The sequence below is a fragment of the Gopherus flavomarginatus genome, chromosome 11 (assembly GCF_025201925.1).
Source record: "Gopherus flavomarginatus isolate rGopFla2 chromosome 11, rGopFla2.mat.asm, whole genome shotgun sequence".
NCBI lineage: Eukaryota > Metazoa > Chordata > Testudines > Testudinidae > Gopherus > Gopherus flavomarginatus.
Window position 1 is genome coordinate 45,876,182 of NC_066627.1, and position 24,743 is coordinate 45,900,924.

Here is a 24,743-nt window from a genome sequence, read left to right on the forward strand (position 1 = left end):
CGGGCCCGAGCTGTCAGGCTGCCCTGCCTGCGGGAAAGGGCTCGCTCTCTCCGCGGGAAGGGTGTCTGCAGCCTGCGTGTGTCTGAGTCACCGACTTTTAACCATCAGCCTCGCCGCGAGCCGGTTTGGCGAGCGCCCCTAGCTTCCGGTTGCGCCCCATGCCGCAGCACCGCGCCAGCTGCTGGAAAAGCCTCCGCAGCACGAGCCCAGCGAGGGGTGGAACGCGGAGACACCGCCAACGTTCCAAGCGGCGCGCCTCGGCCAATGGCGGGACCGGGCTGCGGACCCGGGAGGCGGAGCCAGCTGTGCCACACGCCTCCCGGAATTCCATGAGGCCACTCACGTGGCTGGCTTTGTACCCTACTGCTCCCAGGGGCTAACAGAGCGCGGGAGCCCTGATGGCGGCTTGGATGAGCTTCAGGGGGCTGGAGGATGGCGAGAAGAGAGAGGGGTGCTGCTGGGAGTACGACTCCACCTGGGAGAGCGATGAGGAGGAGGAGGGAGAAGGGAAGGAGTCGCAGGAGGCCCGAGCCGACAGAGAGGGAGAGGAGTCCTCGCCAGGGTGGTTCAGGGGCTCCCACCAGGCCAGCGGCGCCCAGGTGACTCCTCCGAGTCGGCTTTCTGTATGTGAAAGAGGGGGGCGACCTGGTAGGGAGGCTGGGGGTTATTTTGGCAGGGCGGTGGGAGAGGTTATTCCTCCAGTGTGCTCGGGGGACTTGGGGGTGAGGAGAGAGCCCCTCAGTATCAGATCTGTGTATGTGGGGGAGAAATATTAATTTGCCTTTCCTGCCTTTCTCCTGGCCTTGAAGGGTTAGTGGTAAACAGTCGCTCACTCCTTTTAAGCAAGCTATCTTCTGTCTTCAAAATCTCCACCAACTCCCTATTGTAAGGCAAATGTTTCTCTCCAGCCCAGTAGTTTTCCTCGACTTTGCATTACTGTTTGTTAAATGTGTTATGAGCTGAGGTTGCATAGTTTATTCTGCAGCTTTGAAAGGTACAGCTTTCACATGTTGTAATGTCACACACATGTTGCTACGTGGAGTGTCTTGGAGCCTCTTCTGTATAGTTTCTTAGCTTGTGAACAAGAGCAGCCTGAAGTACCTTCAGAGAGTTTCATGGGATCACAGCATATTATTTTGCTGTGATCTTAATGAACCATATTTCTGAATGCCTCAAAGAAAGGGCAAACAAGCTCACTACGAATTAATTTTGCAAGAGGTGGGTATTTGGGACAGAGGTGTGCTGGTGAGGTTACTGCTCAATGGAAAAATTAAAATAAACATCTGAGGTGTTATGTTCCACTAAAGCTTCATGAAATTGCCATATGCTGTTTCTGAATATCTTTCCCAGCATTCCTGGTAAGCAGGATAATTTTGTTATAAATCAGCTTTCCATCTTGTAGACTCAGTTGATTCCACTTCCCTGAATCTATGATGGTGAATTCTGGTTTTTTAACATCATAGCTCAGAATTGTTGACACTGAGCATCTTCTGTTGCTGTATATGCTCCAACCACTTTATTTGGGGTGGTGGGTGGCCTTTTATTGGTGGCCCTAAGGGATGTTACTCTTAAGATTATCAAGTACCATCAAGCAATATTTCTTCGCTTTTAAGAATGAAATAACATTTACTAGGTTTTTACAAAGCTACTTCAAGAAGGGGTGCTATATAGATCTGTGGTGAACCTGAAAAAGACCACCAGCTAATGTCATACAGCACTTTAAAAAATCCTTATGAGGCTGCAAAATATGATTTTTATTTAACTCTGATGCTGTAAAATGTTAGTGTTGGATAACTGTGTGCTTTAAGTCTCTTGACAGAGAGAAACTTTACTTCATCAGTGAGTGTTAATAACAGTCCCAGGATACTACTTAAACAGATCTTTTGTTTTGCTTTTTGTCTTTGTTTTAGGAAAGAGAAAATCAAAGCTCATTGCAGTCTTTTTTTTTTTTTTCTAACTCCTCCTATCTTGGGGAAAAGGAAACTAATCCTTGGGTTCAGTTTCACTTTGATGACTCAGGTCAACACATTTGTAAGGTTAGGAGGTTGCACATCTTAGTTAATACACTTTTTTTTTAAGGAAGGTTATATTTTTAAATTATGTGTAGAAGCTCATTGGGAGCGTTCAGTAAAATAGCTTTTTGATTTTACCTTGAAGCACAAAGTAATGCTTTATTCTTCAAGGGCGCAGATTTAGTAATAAGTTTGCAAACAAAACTAAGACTTAGATCCTGTAAATGAATCTGCCCATGCCCACCCCAGCAGCAGCAGTAGGGAGTTCTGTTGACTTTACTGAGATTCTGCTTGTGCAGATCCATTTGCAGAATCTAGTTCCAGGACTTTGTCTCAAGTGCCTGTAGTATTTCATGAAATGCTATTCACAGAGATACAAGTGTCCTTGTGGACGAACTTTGTTTACTTATTGTTAAAGGGATGCTGTCAAGTCAAATTTAGTCCTAAATGTAGGTTTTGGTTTTAAAGGAAAAAAACTTTTACAAATCTTCAAACCAATTTTTATTCCTGTAGAAGCATCTCTTCCCTCTCCCTCCTCCCCCCCCAAACAAGCAAACATTCCTCTGCATTGTGCTAATGCAGAGGAATCAGAAAGTGGAATGGACTAGACACTGCTTCTTTTCCTTTCTTCCCTCTTTCTATGCTAAGAAAATTGCCTGTTGTTGATCACGAATGCGGCTGAACTGGTGCTGTATATAGTTTAAATGGAAGCAAAGGCAAAGACAACCTGTTTTCAGCACCAATGAATGGATTTTTCAAAGCCTGCTTTAAAGGGATGTTGTAGCTTCTTACCCCCAAAATATCAGCACCCTGCTTCTAAAAACGTTAACTCTTCCTTTATAAATGTATTGCTATCCCTCTCAAGCAAAGTCTGCAATAGTCTTTGAGGAGAGTGCGAGAACTCTTATACCAAAAAACATCCAAGTTTTCTCACCATTCATTTTACACACATCTGCAGCCTGCAAAGAGCTCTGACCAGTTTGCAAAACAAGTACCTATTTTCGCGCTTATTAAACTAACGTAGATTCCTCTCTCTTCAGTCTAGATGGTATTGTCTATTCAGGAAGACATATATGTTTTTGAGGAAAGTTCTTTCAGAGCTTAATCTTTCAGATGTCCAGGTTAGAGATTTTTTTTTTTTATTTTATTTTAAATACGTACTTTCAAACAACTGGCTGAAACCAAATCCTAAATCGTATATGTCTTTTGTACGTCATTACAAAAATGCTGTTTGTTCATAAGTGGAGCTGTCCATGGACATGTTTTGAGGTAACTTTTTTTATTACATTTAGCTTCCCCTATAAAACAATATGCATTTTTGTAATAAAAATCTTGGGTTTTATTCTAATTTTTTTAACATGTGCTTATTCTACTGCAGAATAGCAGGCTTCATGTTCCATTGCACCAACTTCCCTCTCTAACAACAAAACTGACTTTGCATTGTCCCATCCTCAAATAATTTTGTGAGGATGAAACCTCTGTTTGCTTAGGCTGCTCTTACTAGAATGCTGGCCACGTTCTCTTTACATGAGTCTTGCAGTTGTCTTCCTTTCTTTCTTGCCACTGGTTGCTAGCTCTTGTTCACATCCTCCAGCTTTGTTCTCAGCTTTTCTCACACACCTCTGAATGGAAGCTTAGCGCCAGGAACGCAACGGCAGGAGGTTGGGTATGCCTTCTCTGCTTGCCTGTCGTTGCTCTGTCTGATGATGCTCTGTTCGAGGACTCTCTTGTCTCAGATCCACCAGCTTTCTAAACAAAACTTGCTGCACTTCTGCTTCATATGAGTCAGCTTCCTTAAACTTGCATTATATCTATCTTGTCTCTTGCAGACCTAATCCTCTTCCATAATTGGAGCTAGTCTTCTCTTATTTCATGACACCTGATTGCGTTAGGGGATATTGGAGCAGAAGAGTCTGAAACGCAAATAAGACAGTTGGGGTGAAATCCTGGTCCCAGTGAAATCAATAGCAAAATTCCTGTTGAACTCAGAGGAGTCAGGATTTCACTCCTGGATTTTAAACATCAAGATTGTAGCTGGATTTCATAGGGCGAAATCCCAGTCTCTGTTTACATCCTAAAAAACAACTGTACTGACCTCCCTAGCACCAGGAATTTAAGTTCTAATCTTGGTCCTTCCATTGACTGGCCTGGACAAATCCCTCACTTATCTGTCTGTTTCATCTCCTGTAAAATGGGAATAATGCTTATCTACTTTGCAGTCTTGTTGATTTTAAATATGTATTTAGCCACCTCCTCTCTGGGTTATGGGGAAATCTGTGTAAATGTTCAAGATTTTTTAAAATTACTTTATTCTGTGGGAGACCTTTTTTCCAAAGGTGTCTAAAAGAAGTGTCTATAACACCTGGAAGATAAATGCTAAGTGTTTTTATTATTAAAAATCGATGGGACTGGACAGAGAAATCTCTTGACTACAAACCATTTGGTACATAATCTAATTCACCCTAAATAACGCAGTGGACATTGATCAATATTTGACTGTTTGCAGGAAAGTCTCTGTTTCCAGGACAGGAGGAGGAAATTATAATGGTCAGATAGTTGCAAAAAAATTGGGAGAGTTGTTTTGTTCTTGCAAGTGCTGAGCACCAGGGGCCAGATCCAGGCAAGCACTTTGAGGCTTGGTCCCAAATCCATTGAACCTGATGGAAAGATTCCCATTAACTTCAGAAATCTTTGGATCAGACCCTTTCTGCATGAGTAGTCTTGTTGAACTCAATGAGACTTTCCAGGCACTTAAGGTTAGACGATGTGCTGAAGTGTCTTGATGGATTGTGGCTAGAGTGTCTAGCAGCCTGCATGAGTCCTATCTGCATCTTTCTGCTGCTTGCATATTTTAATGGCAGTTCTGTCATTGAGGTTTGTATAAACACAATCCATGTTTTAAAAAATAAAAAACAATTTGCTTTTTTAAAAACATCAGTTATTTAATGTCACTCTCATAACTCCCACTTCCATGTGATGCTGGCAAGGAGAAAGTGAAGCTTTAGCCAGTGATTTCTGTCTAAACACTGTATTAAATTCATAAACACATCTTAGACTTCGAGGGCCTGATTCTCCTTTCACTTTCAGCTGCTTTACCCCAACGTGTAATTCAGTGACTTCAGCAGATTTGCTCAGGATTTTGTATCAGCTTATCTGAGAAAAGAATCATGTGGCAACTGTCTGTGGGTTTTTTAATACTGATTTGAAGTATAAACAACGCAACTTCATAACTAATAGTACTTGTCACTGAACTGACTGACTTGAAAGAAGTAAAATGTTACTGGGGTGTCTTAGTTCTTGATGTTGATGAGTGAACTGTATTTTTCTTTTAAAATATAACTGAAGTTTGGATTCAATAATGTCGCCCTAAGTCTCATGTTGAAGTATTATTATTTCTTTATTTTTAGGAGCGAAGAAGACCAGCTGTCTCATCAATTGGTTATAGAGGTTTTGAGGTAGGATTAAAACAGTGTTTGCCTGTTTGGAAAGATATAGATAATGGTGATGGGAAATATATTTAAATAACTCACTTGACTCTTGGCTACGTTATCTTACATAAACCAGCACTGCTGCTTGCTAAATCCACAGCTTCTTCTCTTCCGCTCTAAGCTGTGGAAGAGTTCAGTTTAGTAATATTCTAAGGGAGTGATCACCTAAATATTTTGCAGTTGGGTTTAAGTAGCCCTTTTGCTCCTACAAAATGTGCGGAAATGAGGTCTGGACTTCAGTTGTGGACTTCAGTTGTCTAGGCTACAATAAAAGGTGTCCTTTTTTTAAAGGAAAAAAAAGTGAGTTTATGCCTTAGCGTTAACAAGGAAATTTGTATTTTATTGTGTAGGGCTTCCTTGACCATCTAAAGTGGGAAGAAAATACAGCATGCCTATTAAAGTCTTAGTGTAGACCAGATGTTATCGTGTCTTTAAGAAACCCACACCTTTTATCTTAGTCTAGATAAGATATTGATATTTGGGCCTCATTCCAGTTAGCATTGTCTTTCCTACTCTTCAAGGGTAAGATTTGTGGGGTTTGATCCTACCTGCCCTAGGGAGAGAACTGAAGATTCCAGTCCCAAGGGTAAAAGACAAATAACAACTCTGCAGAAGTTCATACAAGCAAACCATCTGACCCTGGTTAATTAGACCGGGAAGGAAGGAAAAGCTGAGTTAATAAAGGTGATGGTGTCAAGCTCTCTTAGCCTGAAGGTACCTTCAGGGATGCAGTGAAACAATCAGAATGATAGAATGGGTGCTGAAGCATAGGTGAATCCTCAGCTGGTCTGCCAGGGGAGATGAGAAATTAGAACTTCATGGAGGATATTAATGGGGGGTAATGGGAGATATTTGCACGAGAGGCTGAGGTTAGCCAGACTTTCTCATGTTAGCCAGAACAGCATTTACAGCATCATTAGTAACCAACTCTTCAAGAAGAAAAAACAGTGTTTTCTGTTGGGAAGCTTTTGTTCTGGATCTCTGATTTGTCTCTTTCCTCTTCCCTTCAGTTCTTGACTGGACGCAACTGGACAGCTGCAAAAGATATGCAGAGATACAGGCATTGTTATCCGGTACAGGCTAGAGATTTATGAACTTTCATGGTTTTTTCCTCTTCTCATGCTAGACACAAGGGGTGCTTGGTTGATGTCATTTTATCAGCTTTAAATTGGCAGATTGATGAGGAATATTAAAATAATGATAATGTAATTCACTTCTCCTCATCCAGTTACCAGGATGTACTCACTACATCATGCTGGCTCAGAAACAAGCTGTTAGCTCCCAACTGCTGTTCTCAGACTTGATAGCCTTGCTAGCAACACAGAAGAACTATGGGGAAGATCATTATTTATGTGTTTTAATGCATTGCTGCTTGTTAATGTCTCTCTCTCTTCTGAAGGGTTTGAAAGAAAGGGAACCTGATGTTGAAGAGGAGGAGATGTGGAATTTAAGTTTTTACAAAAACGAAATTCACTTTTTGCCTCATGGTACGTATCTGACCTGGACCTCCCCATATGTGCAATTGTAATGCATGTGAGCTTGCAAAGTGTCCCACTGATTGGAAGGAATAGAATCCAGCTCTCCTGATTTCCAGCCCTGTGTTCAGTCTGCCAGAGCTCTGCCTTGTGTTGTCTTAGCTCCATGATGCACAAATACATGTAAATCAGGGTTTCCCCTTTAAATTGCAGAATGCGGCCAATTCCTTGGTCCTTGTTCTTTCCTTTGTTTCGCTCTGTGGCATATGCAGAGGTAACTCACCATGTGCACTTCAAAGTTTTCTGTTTGTAACTGCAGTTTGAAAGGCTCTTTGCTTTTTAAAAGATTAACTGATTGGGGCAGGCAGAATACCTGGTGGGCCCCTCTGTAGTCATTAAGTATATTTGCCCACAAGCCATTCTTTAAAATGTTAAAAATGTTTTCCGCTAGGCACCTTCCCACAGCAGGACATTAATGCCTTTAGACCCACATTCACATTAATTTCATAGCTTTGGATGAGAATCTGAGCTGTGGGTGTGAACCTTCGGCTCTCTAGATGAGTGTTTAGCCATCCAGCTCTCCCTCATGCCAAATCCCTGTGTGCTGAATTCTCACTCCAAGGTGCCTTCGCTTCAGGAATATGCGAAAGTGAAATGACGAGAGCTGCCATCCAAAGGGAAAACAGTAACATTTCATCACTGATCGGAAACTAAAAAATGAGATGAGTGTTTAACCTGACGTAAGCATCTGTAAAGTCTGGATGCTGTTTTTCTGGGGGTCCTTCTGGATCCGGCTGTGGTGCTCTGTGGGATGTCAGTCTTCGCTCAAGACTGTGAGACTCTGAAAGTACTAGAAGGCTTCTCTCCCCTTCATAGGGCTTGATCTTGAAAAGTGCTGAGCTTCCAGTGACTTCAGTAGAAGCTGAAGATGCTCACTACCTTGTAGGATGTACTTGGGTCATTGCAAGATCAGGCAGCAGACTCATTCTGGACAATCTACCCCTAATTTGTTGTGTGATAGCAGATCATAATGCTAGCCTGGCTACTACTTTCTGGGTTTTACGGTGCTTGGCTTGTTAGAAAATAATCCATCAATATGCAGTTATTTGACTGTGCAAAGGAATGCAGGATTGGGCCCTTTAAGGAAATGCCATTCCTGAGAGAGCCAGCACTCCAGTGTATGCAGAAACCTATGCTGTTAAAAACATAACTCTGTTAGGGCCTCTTGGAGAGGAAACTAGGTTGTCATTTTGTTGAAAGTGCTTTTTTTATGTAGGTTACCCTGACCTCTTTTGAAGACAGTGGGACAGATCCTGTTTTCTGTAACTATATCCCATCTCCTGGACAATCAGTTAACTTTACACATGCTCATTTGCTGCAATTTCTTCTCTCACCTCCCACGCTTTTTTCACCTAGGCTTATTTATTGATGAGCTCCTTGAAGCTTGGCAGGAGGATTACGAGACTCTGGAAGAAAACCATTCTTATATACAATGGTAAATAATTTATTACAAAAGGTGATGTCTCAAAGAATTTGCTGCTTCAGAGCTGCTGTGGCTGGCTTCTCAGAAAACCTTGGGCACCTCTCCAGCTCTAAATTTGTGAGATTTATTTTAGTCAGTTACATTCTTTGAAAGTAACAAGAGGGTTGAGTATCCTGGCGATTTCCCTTGCAGCTCTGTCAGTAGTCTTCAATCCCCAGCTGCAGTATGTATGGAAACCAGGTACTGAGCAAAGATATTGTGGTGATGGTTAAGTTAGAAATACCCAGACAGATAAACAATTAAGGCTGCTAATAGTATAAGTATGTATAATGACTTTTCGCAGTATGACTTAGGCTGTTACAGACTAAACTCTGTGTGTTTTCCATGTTATGTCCTCTCGAAGAGGATTGTATTTGGTATCTACAGCATTTTGGAGACCTTTCTGTTAACTTATTTTTAAGAAGCATGTGTGCTAGGTTAAATGTGATCTCTATTTTGTCTAATCTGCAAATCTTCTTTCCTTTCAGGTTGTTTCCTTTGCGTGAACATGGGATGAACTGGCGTGCAAAGCCTCTCACATGTAAAGAAATTCAGGTGTGTCTCTTTTTTTTTATTTCAAGCCTTTTATATCTGAAAGGCATTGGGGGTTCAACTAGGTAAGTGTTTGCCCTATACTATATAAAGTTACTCTGTTTTCTTCCCCACCATAATGGAGCCAGCTCCAATGACTGTTAAATGCAGCTTTTGATCTTTTTGCCCCTCAAATATCCTCAGCAATAAATTATAGGTTTGTTGATATAAGCTAGAAATAACCAGTGAAGATCCCAAATGTGTGTCTTTACACAATAGCCATTTGTAAGCATTGTGTGTAACTGAAAGACCTCTTAAATAACTGATGCAGATAGTTTTAAAATCTTTTTGGGTTGCCATACATGCAAATTTGGAGTCTTTTGTGCATTTCAGGCCTTTAAGAAATCCAAGGAAGTTATGCAAAGATTCATCAGAGCTTACAAACTCATGCTGGGTTTTTATGGAATAAACTTGATCGATCAAGAAACGGGGGAAGTGCGAAGAGCAGAAAACTGGCGTCAGAGATTTCGCAACCTTGATCGGTGAGTCCCATTTACACTGTTTGTTTGGTTTTTATTCCTCACTCTCAGGAAAGAACAATCAAATGAAGCCAAATGAATTAGTTGTGTACAGAGATAAAGGCTTTCTGTGTTACAGAAGTTGAGTGATCTGACCACAGAACTGGGAGCCAACTAGCCAAGAGTTTAGGTGTCCTTATTCTGGCTATTACTTGGGAGGCCTGTCAGCATCTTCTGTATTTTAAATTACTTGAACTGCTTAGAGGCCACAGCTGTCCCACCGTGAGCCATGGGTGTATCGTGTGTTCCTGCTTTGGCATTACTAGCCGAAAGGTGGGTGTCCATCTGAGTCTCCCTAAGGCTGTAATACAGGCTTAGAGACTTTGATATTTGCGGCCTCGGAGTTTGTGTCTCACACGTTTACTCTTCAGTGAGATGGGTCTCAAGCAGCTGTAGTCTCTGAAATCCACTGGAACAATTTTCACCTGTAGCTCAGTATATGTCAGGGATTACTTCTTTTAAGACATGCTGGGAAGAGTGTATAAAGTTCAGTTTTGAAAACAAAATGATACGGGAATTAAGAGTGACGATCCCTCATTACTGTTGGGAACTTGGAGTCCGAACTCCTGAGTTCTGTTGTTGGCAGTGAGCATGACTTGCTATGTGTGACATTGGACAAGCCACTTAACCTCTCAGTCATTTACATAGGGAATTATTCTTATTTAATAGCTGTGCTTCCTAAGGTGTTTGTAAGGCTGCTTGAATGCCTGTGAAATGCTTTCAGGTCCTTGGATGAAAAGTGTTACTTAAAAGCAAAGTAGTGGTGTTGCAGGTGGTATTGTCATGCACTGATTGACGATATCAAATCCCTTTTCCAATACGTATCTTTGTAGTTTAAACTGCACATCAACGATGGCAGTGGGGAAGCCACCCCCCATTCTGAAGTTCAGATATCATTTAATCTCTGCTACAGAGTTAACTGGAACATTGAGACATGGATGGGATAGCACTGTTGAAAGCCAGAGCAGATAAGCTAGATATTACAGCAATAGATTCTTCTAAATAGGCTGGCTTAAATGTGATCTGCCCTTAAAGATTCCAGTAAAGACTTACTTGTAGTTAACAGCGTTCAGCATGTCTGCTACTTTCTGGGTTCGAGTGGGACTCTGTACAGTGCTGCTTTCACTTTAAAGATGTCATTTTCATGTTTCACTGTCTTCAGTTCTTTTTTTTTTCTGTTTTTCTCTCAGGTTTAGTCACAACAATTTGCGGATAACTCGTATTCTGAAGTGTCTGGGAGAGATGGGGTATGAACACTATCAAGTACGCCTGGTTAAGTTTTTCCTAACAGAGACACTTGTTTTCCAAACACTCCCAAACGTTAAGAGAAGTGCCTTGGATTACTTCCTGTTCACCATCAGAAACAAGCAGAAGCGAAGGGAACTGATACACTATGCATGGATGCACTTTAAACCTCAGGATAAGTTTGCATGGGGGCCTCATAAGAAACTCCAGAAATATAAAGTTCCATCGTTAAAGTCTCAGCACTGCCAAAAGGCTGAGGACGAGAAGGAATCCATCAGAGATAAAGAAGCAGTGGGAAAGAATGAAACCAGTCCTCCAGACAGGGAGGAGAAAGTTGGAGATGCTGCATACTCAGAAACCAACAAGGTGACTGATGAGTGTACCTCAGAGGAGCAAAGTAAATGTGGTGCCATGTACGTTGCAGAGCGAGGAGACAACGTAGAAGAGAGAGAAGCCTCACTTCCCCAACTAGGAGAGACGGTTCTGAGTGAAGACCTTGTGGGCATGGGGGATGGAGCAGAGAGTGAACGCCTAAAGGAAAGCAAGAAAAGAAAGCTTGAGATGAACAGATTAACTGGTAAGTGCACAGGGCTATTGCAAAGTCCCACTGATATTGAGAAGATCTCTTATAACCTAGGGGAATTTGCTATCAATCAAAAGACCACGGAGACTCTTCCGGCATTGCCAGAAAAGGGTGATCACGTAACAGCTGAAGAAGGTGACATCAGTAGTGAAGACTTAAAGGCATCTGAGTCATCTGATGCACCTGTAAAAAGAAGGAAAGTTGATGAGGCAGTGCCGGAAAACAGTACTGTAAATGTGGCAATAACCTTGAACACTGACACCACTACCTGCAACGTCCAAGCAGCAGGGGCTGAGCAAGGAGAAGTTAGTGATGAAGACATGGGTGTGGAAGAAATTAATGTGAAAACTGAGAATGGTGCTGATGGTGCATCTGTGAATTCATTGCCTGGTTCTGAGACTAATAAGCCTGATCTGCGTTCTCTGGCAGGCAGTGGCTCAGTGCTATGTGAAGCAAATTCAGAAATACAGAACGAAGAGCACCAATGTAATGAAACTCTCACAGTAAGTGAAGGCCAGGTAGACGACAAAGAACAGAAAGAAGGGACAGAAAATGTCGGTGCAAGAAGGGAAACAAAAATCCCAGACAAGAACCGGGGTCAAGAGCTTCTTCAGCGGTGTGTGGTGGAATCTTATCCTGAAAAAGTCAGTGCTAGGAACATAGCGCAAGAAATTGATTGCATTGAGGACTCAGCAGAACTGAATGATCAGACAATGGCAGAGAGTGGCAAAAACATTGCAGTAGCACCAGAGCATGGGGAGGAGGAAGGACAGTAATGTCCTGAATTCAAGGAGCATAGAACAGTGATTCAGACTCCAAAGGCACATGGAAAAAGACGTCTCCTTTAAAACAATCCAGAACAAACTCATTCCTTCCCCTTCTTTCTGGTTGTCCTAACTAGAAAAAAATCTGCTTGGTCAATTTCATAGGGAAGAGCCCCGGCCTCTTCCTGTTCCTGTTTGTATCTGACATGCTGGACTGTCTGCAAGTATTTCCCCTCCTCTTCACCTCTTTTTTTGGTATGTGTTTTAAAGAAAGAAAAAAGCTTCTTTCCTCTTTGAAAGAGCAAAGCTCTTATTTAATAAGTGATCTTAATCCATGGAATACAGATATTTGTAGGATAAACCAATTGGTTTCTGGTTTTATTTTTTTTACCAGGTAACTCCTCTTGGGCACTTTGGAAACTGTCACATTAAAAACGGGGAGTTTTTACATTTGCTGTCTCCCTAGTAAAGGCCAATGTGAGGCCCTGTTGTGATATCATGTTGGTGAGGCTCTGCTGAAATCATTTTTTAAGGAGACACCAATTTGGTTCTTCAGTGGTTGTCCCACTTGAAACCTGGTGCTTTTCTGCTCCGTGAGGGCAACGGTCCCCCATTCTGCTAATATTTGCTTGCAAAAGGGGTGAGGGTAGCGAAATTTCATGTATGTGAAAATGCAAATGCCTTTCCATTGGTAAGTTCTAATTTTAAGAATTTAGTTTGGAATACCAGAGTTGTTGATTGAACTACTCAGTCCAAATGTTTGACAAATATTAACTTTAACGGGGCTTTTCTCCAATCTATGTGCAGGGATGTTGAGGGTTTAATTCCATCTAGCCCTAGCACAAGTCACTTATGCATTTCTTCCATGGGTTGTTGGGAGACTGGAAACCCACCAGTCTCTGAAAGAAAAGGAAAAAAAATAAAATACAAATCCGGCATTGCTTAAAGAGAGTGCTGCCCTCCTGGGAGTCCCTTTTCCTCTCTCTGTGGAGCCCTGGTGTTTTTTTCAGATGCTACTTCATTGGTTCTGAGTCCTTGAACTGTCTGTCAATGCAGTTTTCATCAGGCTACCGTTCCCTTGTCCCTAGTGCGGATTTTCACCCTTGATGATTTTAATCCCTTTTCTAGTTCGTGCACATGTTGTGCCAGTAGCATTCTGTCTCACTGTCCCAAGCATGTTCTGCAGCGTGTCCTGTGCACTGTTGGGGATCATAGCTCTATCTTGGCTGTGAAACAGTTAAACTGTTGAGAGGTGTGTTTTAAACCAGAAGCATCATGAGAATCTCTTGTCAGCCCCTGCCACCTACTGACCAGCACTAATGATGTTAATATCTATTGTTACTACCATCTAACTTGCACTTAATGTTAATAATGTGCACATCGGCTTTGTATGGAATTCAGCTGACGTAAAGGAGCATCATACAATGTCATGCTGTATGTAGGAGAAAATATTAAGGTATTTACCGCACTGGGCCTGCTTCACCAAGCAGAAGGAGAAAAATGCAGCAGCTGAAAAGACTGGACTTGATGTTCATTTAAACTCTGGTTCTATTTTTGGTTGGTTTGTTTTTTAAATACCATTTGTTTTTTGTAGAGCATTGCTGCAGCTTAGTTCAGCCATCTTATCAGAGAGTGTTTTCTTCTGCATATTCCAGCTCTTAAGCAAAGAGTCTTTAACTGTTCTGGAATTTAATCTGTGACTTGCCTGCTCAAAACTTGTATGCCCTGATCTGGCCTGGCATTTACACATATGTGTAACTCTAAGCACGCATGTAGTCTCGTTGAAGTCGGGGCATATATGCTTATAGTAATACACAGTAAAGGCCTTAAAACCCATTTGTTACAGTGTTTTTTCTCTAGAAGAAAAACACATTGTGTTTAAATATTCAGTAAAACTAACTAAAGACCTTCAGTGTTTAGAGAACACAGGGAAAAATTGCTTTTTATGAAAGTCTTTGTACAGTTTTATAGCTGTCTTTTTATTTAAGTAACGACGGTCTCACTAGATGTGTTCATACATGGCCCACTTTGCGTATCTTGTATGGTGATGAGTTTTAAATGAGATCTCAGTATAATGTATATTAAAGTATGATTTTAATGCAAACCAGTTGTGGGAGTTGTTTTTTCACATGTAGGGGAGGAGGAGGAAGAGTGGATTACCAAGTTCTCACTTGTGAGGCTGTTTTGAGGACCTTGCAGGCTGTTGCACATCTGAAAAACGTATCTTGGTGGGGAGGGATGTGCAGCTTCTTTGTGGGTAATCTACTGCATTCTAAACTTGGTTCTGGCCTTGTTGATCTAGTGAGATCTGTCCTAATTCATCCCTTTTCATAGTTCCCTTCTTCGTAAACACACACAAACTTTACCCCTCTCTATTTCTCATTCAGCTCTCCCAAGCATACAACTTATGCATCAGCAGTCCGCTCTAACATAACTGTGCATAACTAGGAATCCTCCAGAACTGTGTATAGGATAGGAAGCCTGGCACCTATGCCTGTCTTCTATCTGGGGAGTGATACCCCCTCAATCTGAACTGCTGGCTGGCCCAATTTGCCCCAGATTCCACCAACGTCCGTGTCTTTGGATATTTGCCTGGCCTTCACAGAGGTGGATCACCCCTCAGCTGTCGTGTTATGCTTCAGTCTAACAGGATTTAAAAACTTCTTAGACTGATGTCTTGTCCGGTACAAACAATACTTTTTTTTTTTTTTAAGTGTTCTCTCTAACGGAGCTTGAAATTAGTATTTCTTTTTCCTAATTGCCATGTAGACAGGGATATTATATCTTTAGCTCTCACTTGTGGCATGATAAATTTAACTTGCAAAATAAGTGTGTGTAATTAATATATACAAAATTTTTATGCAGATGCTGTCTGTGATGCTGCAGAATAATCTTTACTGCTACATTGGGAAGGGAAAGGAAGGATTGCCTTCTGGTTCAGGAAGATCTGGCTTCATTTTCCAGACTATCACAGGCTTTGGGGGCAGGTTGTTTATCTCTGTGTGCCTCAGTTCCACACCTGTAAAATGGGGATAATGCTTCCCTCCATCCTGGGCTGTTGAGAAGACAAATGTTTGTGTTTGGAAAGTGCTCCCTTATGGTAGTGGAGACTGAAGCTGTACCTAGATGGATGCCACTTTCTGTGGCTGCAGCAAAGAATCCTGTGGCACCTTATAGACTAACAGACGTTTTGGAGCATGAGCTTTCATGGGTGAATACCCACTTCGTTGGATATTCACCCATGAAAGCTAATGCTCCAAAACGTCTGTTAGTCTGTAAGATGCCACAGGATTCTTTGCTGCTTCTGCAGATCCAGACTAACATGGCTACCCCTCTGATACTTTCTGTGGCTGTTGCTCTAGGTTTTTATAATGTGCCATTCCTGCCCATTGACTTTAAGATAATTAGCATTAGCTACTCTAGGAATGGGCATAATAAAATATACGTTACACATGCACACACAAAGAAACTACATTAAAAGCAGGAATCAGTTCTGGGTTCTGTTCAATATCTTCATCAATGATTTAGATAATGGCATAGAGCAGTGGCGGGCACCCTGCAGCCCATGGGCCACAAGCAGCCTGTCAGGGTAATCCACTGACGGGCCGCAAGACCGTTTGTTTGCGTTGGCTGTGCTTTCTTGCGGCCCACCCCCGGATTACCCAGATTGTCCGCAGGTTGCCCACCACTGGCATAGAGAGTATACTTATAAAGCTTTGTGAATGATACGAAGCTGGGAAGGGTTGCAAGTCCCTTGGAGGATAGGATTAAAATTAAAAATGATCTGGACAAACTGGAGAAATGGTCTGAGGTAAATAGGATGAAATGCAGTAAGGACAAATGCAAAGTACTCCACTTAGGAAGGAACAATCAGCTGAACACCAACAAAATAGGAAATGACTGCCTAGGAAGGAGAACTGCACAAAGGCATCTGAGGGTCAGAGTGGATCACAAGCTAAACATGAGTGAACAGTGTAACACTGCTTCAAAAAAAAATCCCCAGCGATCATCATTCTGGGATGTGTTAGCAAGAGTGTTGTAACCAAGACCTGAGAAGTAATTCTTTCGCTTTACCCCATGCTCATTGTATCCAGTTCTGGGTGCTACATTTCAGGAAAGATGTGAACAAATTGGTGACAGTTCAGACAAGAGCAACAAAAATAATTAAAGGTCTAGAAAACATGACCTATGAGGGAAGATTTTAAAAAAAAATGGGTTTGTTTAGTCTGGAGAAGAGAAGACTGAGGGACATAACCGTTTTCAAGCACATAAAAGATTGTTGCAAGGAGAAGGGAGAAATGTTCTCGTTAACTTCATAAGCTAGGACAAGAAGCAATGGGCTTCAGTTGCAGCAAGGGCAGTTTAGGTTGTACATTAGGGAAAACTTCCAGTCAGGGTAGTTAAGCACTGGAATAAATTGCTTATGGAGGTGGTTCATCATCAGTGCTGGTATAGCCTGGAGGTGTATTAACTCCCTGTGGGTTCCCTCCATTGCACAAGGTCATTCAGCCCATAGTTGTACCTTAAGTACTAGCCCCCACAAACACCATGGAGCAAGGGGAGAGGTTAGAGCCCGTGGAGCTATGCAACGGAGGCAACCATCCAAGTGCCCTCTTGAGAACTCCAGATGGGATTAGGGCAAGGTGCTTTTGAACCACACCTTAAATTAATGCTGGAGCAGGTGTATAGCTTGGCAGCTCACCTAATGAGTGTATTTCACTTGGATCACAAGACCTTGCGGCTCGGGGGCAGCCCTTGCTGCATGTTGGTTCCCGACTGAAGTTTATTGCTTGGAACAATGAAAACAAAACATTTTTGCTATATTTTGTTGGAGAGGGGACCATCTCTATTTATAATGAGCACAGATTTTTGCCCTCATCATCCCCACTAGGCACAAATGTCCCATTAACCCACTGTATGTTTGTATCTCTTTTCTGGGGTAATGGAGGAAGTGGTCACGCTAGGAGACTAGTGCATTGTTGCTTGGAGGGGAGGGGAAAGAAGAGCCATGAATCCACTTTCTGAAATTTGCACGGTCATGGCTTTTGAAGGCATTTGCATCTCTCCTTCCCCACCTCTAGGTCCCCAGCTCCCCCCTCTGTGCTTTCTACCAACTTTCTGGTAGGCAGATGGAATCAGGAGAGGTGGGCAGGCTCTTCTGTACTGGGAACACACACTTTACTCATTCAAAAAGGGAAAAGAGCTAAAGTGTGGTTGCATCATAATGAGCATCTCTGACCCCTCAATCGCAATGAGTCTCTTTCCCCAGTGCATCTCCGCTTCCCGATTTTCACAGACAGTCCCCTTCTTTGGATGAAATCATCTTGAATTAACACGTAAAGGGAAACGTGGAGCCATTTGTAGGATTGTGAGCCTTGCTAATGTGCTCACATCTCAGATAATCTACTTTTGGATTGTTGTCGTCTTCTCAGTGTCACACGCCTGTAGTGAAAATATCTCAAAGGCAAGTTTTGTTTTAATCTTTTCAGCTTTCTGTGGCTTTCTCCTACATTCTTCTCCTTTGCTCTTCTCACTGTCGGCTGTCTCTTCAATGCCACATAAAGTGCCCACACAAAAATCAACCAGATGCTCTTTGAGTCTCCAAGAAACACACATCCATCAAGCATTTAATGAAGCAAAGATATTAGCCCTATTCTCTGCACTGACCTCGTGCCTTTATAGGGATCCCTGCATTTATTCCACAAGAGTAAAAATCCACAGACATTAACGAAGTCTTCATTTTTGTTACATTTCATCCATCCAGTACTAAGTTGGTAGTGAATTGTGAACTACTTTTCACTGGCCTAGGCGAGACCAAAGTGACATCTGGGTCTGGGGATGGTGGATTTTAATTTTGTCTCCTTTGGGTTATCTGTCTGAGTGACAATTTAGCTAAGGCAAGTCCAGCCTTTCCTTGGTTAGAAAGGTCCCCTCCCTATTTCAGTTGGCCTGAGCTGTCTGTCTGTGCGGTGAATGTGTGCCTCCTTTCATAACTGACTGTGCCACTCTGCAGTTTGCCCCCACCCTTTCCGCACCTTCCCCCTCCTGAAACCTGGTCTCTCTCTCTCTCTCTGAGCTCAGCCCTTCTCGCTTGCCTGTGCTTCTGAGCTCTGCCCCCTCCAGCTGGAGACTCAGGTTTATCTGGAGACGGAGGGGCTCATTCGGGAGCTGAGATCTGGGAGGTGAAGGAGAGATCCATTGGAACCAGGAGAAGAGAAAGGGGCTAGCTTCACTGAAGAGAGGCAGAGCGTGGAGACCATGGCTGGATTCTCGGCTCTTGGGCTGCTCTTTCTTTTTCAACTACTAGCCACATCCTCAGCTCAGGTAAGAATGTGCTTTTACTTCTAATGGCCAAAAATCCCAGCTATTGATGGAAGAAATACATAAGGATCAGAGGGTCTCACAGCAGCAGGATTAAATATGCACCATATTGCAGCAGGCCAGATAATTGCTGTTCATTTAAAATTGAAAGTTTTGTGTGTCAGAGAGCATATTGCCTAGCGGTGAGAGCAGAAGCGTTTACTGGTAGGGGTTTGTTTCATGTCCTATGATATGGAAACTGCCACTTTAAACTTTATGTAAAAGAATTGTCCTCATAGTTTGGTTTATAGCCGTGTCGGAAAAGCCTCAGGAAAAGGAGAAGGAAACAGTGATTTAGGAAAAAATATTTTTGTTTTACTTTAAAAGACAAAGTTGCCCACTAAATAGAAACCCCTTTGTGCTCCACTTCTTCATCCCATTCCGGGTTTTTCTCCTCTCCCTCCCCACCCCCGGACCCCCAGTTGATCTATTTTTGAGACATGTTTAGGAACAAGCACATTTAATTTGTATTCATTCAGGTGAAGCTACGTGTATTCATAGCAAACGTCCCTGTAGTGGTGTTAACTTTCCAGTGTGTATCGTTCAGGAAAATTCTCGGGGGGAGGATTTTTCATTGCCTTAATGAAGGAATTTTTGCAGCCTGGCTCAGGAATTCTGAACTGACCCTCATCTGCTGTGAGCAGAACTAGCTCCACAATGAAACCTTTGTTCCCTGAAGCTGCATTGCAGGTACCCTCTGGAGCTCTTTCCACAGAGCAGACCTTTATAGGATCCCGACTTCTCCCACACCCCTAAGAGCTAAACCCCCACACACTGTCCAGCTCAGATGGGTAATTACTCAAGTCCCTTTAGCTGTGCCTTCCTTCAGACATTAACTATATGGTTCCATCTCTTCTGCTGCCTGGTTGTATACGGAATGTGAATGTCATTTTTAATACCAACCGCGCACATACATTATTCTAACTTGGCTTTGCCTTTTCTCTGTGTCTACACTGTGAGTGACTGGGAATCGTTTTAGAGCCACTCCTGGAGCCAGGGCAGATATGATTTACTGTAAGCTTCCCATTCAAGAAACAGCTCCTGCTGAATGGGGATGGGTTGGGTCTCACGGAAGCACCGGGGACGTGCTTAGATTCTTAGCAGATTAAGTCTGGAAAGATCCTTGCTTCCTCTGAGCCTGTCATGGCTAGAGAAGGGGAGCTGGAGTCGCGCTGTGATCTGTGATCTACTGTGTGTGTTTTTTCTTCCGTTCCCTTTCCCCATCCCTCCCAGAGAGCAGGACCACGAGGCCCTCCTGGACCACGAGGACTCCCTGGATCACCTGGCAAGGAAGGCATAGATGTGAGTGCTGAGCAGCAGGGGGCAGGCTGAGCTGGGGGAGGGAGGTGGGGTGGAGCAAGGGGAGGGCACATTTCATAGGGAATTCTTCTAGTCTCCTGTCGTCCAGAGAGGCTCCAGGCATTTGGGCAGCACTTCAGAGTGACCGAATTAACAGCCCATGTGCCATAGGCAAGGAAACCAAGGGGCTCTGTCCTGCTGAGGCTGAGTTACGTCTGGAGGTGCTGAGTGCCTACGAGTTGCTCAGCACTTTGCAGGATCAAGTCCTCAGTGCCAAGTGGGAGTTTATGACAAAGCTGGTGTGTACAACAAGCATTTGTTAATCTTCCGGGCCTCCTGCAATGCTTTCTCTCTGGCATCTGCAAAGGATGCTGGTTAAAGGGTGGAGGACAGTGGTGGCTTTAGTGCAGCAATTACTGGGTGGTGTTATTGCACGCTTGGTACAATACTTTGTATTTTATACCATTAGACAATTGTTTGTTTTAAAAGGTGTCAAGCACCTGGCTCTCCGGAGAGGCCCTAGAAAGCTGAATGAAATATACCACGCTGGATGCTGATCTCACTCACACTGGCTTGACACCACTCTAGCTAAACTGTCTTCAATGGAATTACCCCAGATTTACACCCATCTGATGGAGATCAGAATCTGGCCCATTGATTCCACTTGGAACTTAAATGTTCTTAGTTTGTAGCAAGAGGCAAATTAAATCTATGGGAATACTTTTTTGGTGGTTAATTCCTTAGTATTAACCCTTCCCCATGACTACAGGGTCAACATCTGAGTTACTGCAGAATTTGGTGAAGGAAGAAATCTTGTCCTATTTCTTTTAGTTGAAGTTTCCGTTGAAATGAATTGAAATGTATACCCACTGGATAAAGACAGTCTTGTCTTCCACACCTATCACAGTGGATTAAAATCTGTTCAGGTGATCTCAAAGGAGACTATTAATATCTCAAATACTAAGGATCAAATTCTGATCTCTTCATTCATGTTGAGTAGCACCTTACTCCTTGAGCTACTCGTGGAGTAATTTTGCTACTCATCATGAGTAAGAGTGTCAGCATGGGGCCTTAAGCAGCCTTTTGAAATTCTATTCCTCCCATGCAAGTTAGTTTATTTTGGATGAGAAAGCTAAAAAAAGGTTTATTCCTTTGCATCTTGTAACGGGTGAACAAGTAGCTTTTGTGCTGCTAATTGCAGTTTTTTATGACCATTTTGCAAGGCTGGCCCCAGTGAAAACCTCATTGTTTTGCAGCCATTTCCCTCCATGTGTTCACTAGACTAAGGGAAACCAATTTACTAAATAATCTTATCCTAGTTTTTAATAACGAATGGTTTAGAGAAGGTAGGTCGTGAACTTCTATCTGAAATTTTGTAATAGAAGAACAAGGCAATTTAAAATGAAAGATAGCAAAAGAAGTTCTTTTTCACACAATTAGCCTGAAGAACTAATTGCCACAAGTTATTATGGCATGCCAGAGCTCAGCAGGATTCAGAAAAGGATTGGATATTTCTATGGGTAAAGAGTGATGATAATAAGGATTAAAAGAAGACCAAGAATTTTAGGACGGGTATAAACCTCATGCTTCAGTTCATAGACCATCAGCTAACTAGTAGGGATCAGGCAGAAACTTTTCCTGGAAGCAGGCTGTTCTGTTACTGCGTTCTGCTGGGTTTCGTTCACCTTCCTCTGAAGCAGGTGTTACTGGCTGCTGTCAGAGAGCGGATACTGGGCTTGATGGATGACCGGTATGATCCAGTACGGCAATTCCTATGTTCCGAATACTGTGCCATTCTCACTAAACAATTTCCCGCATAAACAGAAGTTAGTGTCTTTGATTTTAATAATCCAAAGATACCATAGAGTCATAGAAATATAGGGTTGGAAGGGACATCAGGAGTCATCTGGGTCAGGCCCCCCACACTGAAGCATGAATTCAGTAGATCTACTCCATCCCTGACAGATACGTTTCCAACCTGTTCTTAAAAACCTCCAACTTCCCTAGATGACCTGTTCCAGTGCTTAACTCATTATGTAATTAGAAAGTTTTCTCTAATATCTAACCTAAATCTTCCGTTCTGCAGATTAAGCCAATTATTTCTTATCTTTCCATGGGGTGATGTTGAGAACAACTGATAACCTTCTTCAAATATGTAAAAGGCTGTTTTAAAGGTGGCTATCAGTCCCTGTTCTCCCTCCATCACTCCCCCCCCCAGTCTTCTTTTCTCTAGACTAAACATGCCCAGTTTTTTTTTCAATCCTTGTTTTCTAAGGTCTTGTCATTTTTGTTGCTCTTTTTGGATGCTCTCCCATTTGTCCACATGTCACAATTCAGGCAAATCCGTGTCGTCAAAGTGTGGCAGTCTGCTTAGATAGATGTTTTTGAAGATGTGTCGGCTGTTCTAAAATGAAAAGAAATAAAATGCTGTTCCTCACCCTACATGGACTGGGTTTCCCTTCAAGGAACCCAAGGCCACGCTTTCAAACATGCCCTGTAATTCTAGAAACCTCTGTTCTGGGCTCCACCCTGAGACGCCACTGGCCCGAGTGCTCACAGCTCCAGCCAAAGTCAGCGGGAGCTGCAGATGGTCAGCACTTCTGAGGCATCAGGCTTCACATGTCTCAGGTGAGAGACCCAGAAACGGAGACATCCCTAACTAATGCCCATTCATGAAAACTTGGCCCTCGTTGTCCAACTTGGGCCTGATCCTGCAAAGCTCTGAGCACCGGTTACACATTTTTAGGGGCTTGTTGAAGGAAATGGACTTGGAGGGCCCTTGGCACCTTGCAGGATGAGGCCAGGTAATAATAACGAGTAATTAATCAGCTGAAGCTAGTCTTGATAGATCATAATATTAGACTGAGTTAAATCTCAGGGGAGCCAAACCCTGCAGACCTAGCTTGCAGAGGGAGGTTGGTGAGAGTTTTGACCATGTAAGGAAGGCAAGATTTCTCTCATACTCTGTCCTTAACTGAATGAAAGAAGGATGCAGCGGGAGCAAAAAGAAGGAAAACATGCTGTCGTGTATTAATAAATGAGAAATGCTCATCAGTCATTCAGGGTCAGAGCCTTGTATCATTCCACCCGTTGAGTCTGCAAGGAATCCCATTGACTTAGAGCATCAGGGTCAATATTTTAGTGGTTAGCATAGAGTGCACCAGCTTAATTTAAGGACCACCGTTTGCCAGGGTTCTCTTAGAAGATGTTGTGAGGTGTGTAATCCCACATGGCTGTGCCTTTTTATAACTCTGAATACAGAGGAACCTATTGAAGGTGTGTCAGAAATCTAGGCTGTTTTTTTTTTTTTTAATGAAAGAGCAGCTGTGTAAATTCTAATACTGTAAAGAAATAACTTATTTTATACGAGTGAGATCATTTTCAAAGGCATGCTCTGAACTTTTCTTGAGCATTTTTAAGATACTAGTTTTTTTTTTTCCCCTGTTTTTTTCTAAAACCATTCTGGCCACATTCAGTTCATAGATGGCTTTAGAGAAATAAGTGTGCAGAATGACTAAAGAGCATTTGCAGTCAGATGTACACTGCAGAAGTGTGCAGCAACTGCTGAATATAGGCCTCAAACAATGAACATTACATAATACGCAACTAAATTATTCAGGCCAACTCTGGATAAACCTTAAATGAACCCGGTGCTATTGGCACCCTTTCCAAAAGCTCCTTGCTGTGCTTCTGCCTCTCACTTTCAATCCCATTGAAGCCTCCTCTAATTATCTCCTTTAGAACACTGCATGCTCCATGATCTGTAACAAGGTAAGTGCTTAGCTCCCAGGAATACAAAGGGTGTGTTGTGATTAAACCAGTCACCTAAAAGTTGCTCTGAATTATTTCCAGCATGCAATTGCTACAAAGCCATTGTCAGTTCTCTAACAGACATTTCCCGTCCGGTCTGACTTTAATACAGGGTGGCTGGAGACTAAGTAAACTTACTTCCATCTCGTGTGAGACAGGGGAGAAGTATTCCATTACTGACAGCCACTGATTCTAATTCACTAAGAAGGATGATAGCTGTGACGGGTTGGATCACAGAAACCGCCCTGGGAGCTGCCAACCGATGTGCTAAGACTACTTCTATCCCTGTTTTCCCTGCCAGCTTAGGACTTCAGCACCCTGTCTTGCTGAGCCAGACACTCTTGTCTACTTCAGCAAAGACCCAGAGTCTGAATTACCTGCCCCAAAGCTGCAGGTTTACCTGAAAACAGCTCACAGAAGTGTGCTTGTCTTTAGCACCCAGATGCTCAACTCTGGGGTCTAAACCCAAATAAATCCATTTTACCCTATATAAAGCTTATGCAGGGTAAACTCATAAATTGTTCGCCCTCTATAACACTGACAGAGAGATATGCACAGCTGTTTGCTCCCCCAGGTATTAATACATACTCTGAGTTAACTAATAAGTAAAAAGTGATTTTATTAAATACAGAAAGTAGGATTTAAGTAGTTCCAAGTAGTAGCAGACAGAACAAAGTAGTCACCAAGCAAAATAAAATAAAATGTGCAAATCTATGTCTAATCAAACTGAATACAGATAAGATCCTCACCAGTTCCAGAATGCTCCCTTTTACAGGCTAGCCTGGGTCCAGCAATCACTCACACCCCCTGTAGTTACTGTTCTTTCTTTCAGTTTCCTTTCAGTATCCTGGGGTGGTGGAGAGGCTCCTTCTTTTGCCAGCTGAAGACCCCAATGGAGGGGTATCCCAGGGGTTTAAATAGACTTTCTCATGAGGGTGGAGACCACCTCCTCACCCTGTATAGAATCCAGTCACAAAATGGAGATTTGGAATCACATGGGCAAGTCACATGTCCATGCATGACTCAGGACCTGCAAGCAGCAGTCATTACCCACATGCTACCTTGAATGTCCTCAG

At 42.7% G+C, this 24,743-nt stretch overlaps 2 protein-coding genes and 1 long non-coding RNA gene across 4 annotated transcripts in view; 2 read left to right on the plus strand and 1 right to left on the minus strand.

The window, feature by feature from the left end:
- The first annotated feature begins 311 nt into the window (after positions 1-311).
- OGFR (opioid growth factor receptor) lies at positions 312-12,530 on the plus strand. Of its 2 annotated transcripts, XM_050918668.1 has the most exons (9): positions 312-599; positions 3,053-3,133; positions 5,420-5,467; positions 6,511-6,573; positions 6,900-6,987; positions 8,392-8,470; positions 8,986-9,052; positions 9,422-9,570; positions 10,797-12,530. In XM_050918668.1, exons 1-9 carry the CDS (start codon positions 399-401, stop codon positions 12,208-12,210), a joined length of 2,190 nt encoding a protein of 729 aa, XP_050774625.1. In that variant the 5' UTR covers positions 312-398; the 3' UTR covers positions 12,211-12,530. The 2 variants fall into 2 exon arrangements, with proteins under 2 accessions (XP_050774625.1, XP_050774626.1); XM_050918669.1 differs by lacking the exon at positions 3,053-3,133 and having other exon boundaries at positions 313-599.
- Positions 3,328-24,446, minus strand: LOC127031635 (uncharacterized). The gene is made up of 2 exons (XR_007768587.1): positions 24,417-24,446; positions 3,328-3,925 (listed from the first exon to the last, which is right to left on the minus strand). It is a non-coding gene; the product is annotated as an uncharacterized LOC127031635 (long non-coding RNA).
- The window catches only part of COL9A3 (collagen type IX alpha 3 chain), a 70,773-nt gene continuing 63,963 nt past the window's right edge, over positions 17,934-24,743 (plus strand). The window contains exons 1-2 of the mRNA XM_050918674.1: positions 17,934-18,522; positions 19,792-19,860. Of these exons, the coding sequence (XP_050774631.1) occupies positions 18,457-18,522; positions 19,792-19,860 (135 nt within the window). The 5' untranslated portion in view covers positions 17,934-18,456. The remainder of the gene's footprint in view (positions 18,523-19,791; positions 19,861-24,743) is intronic.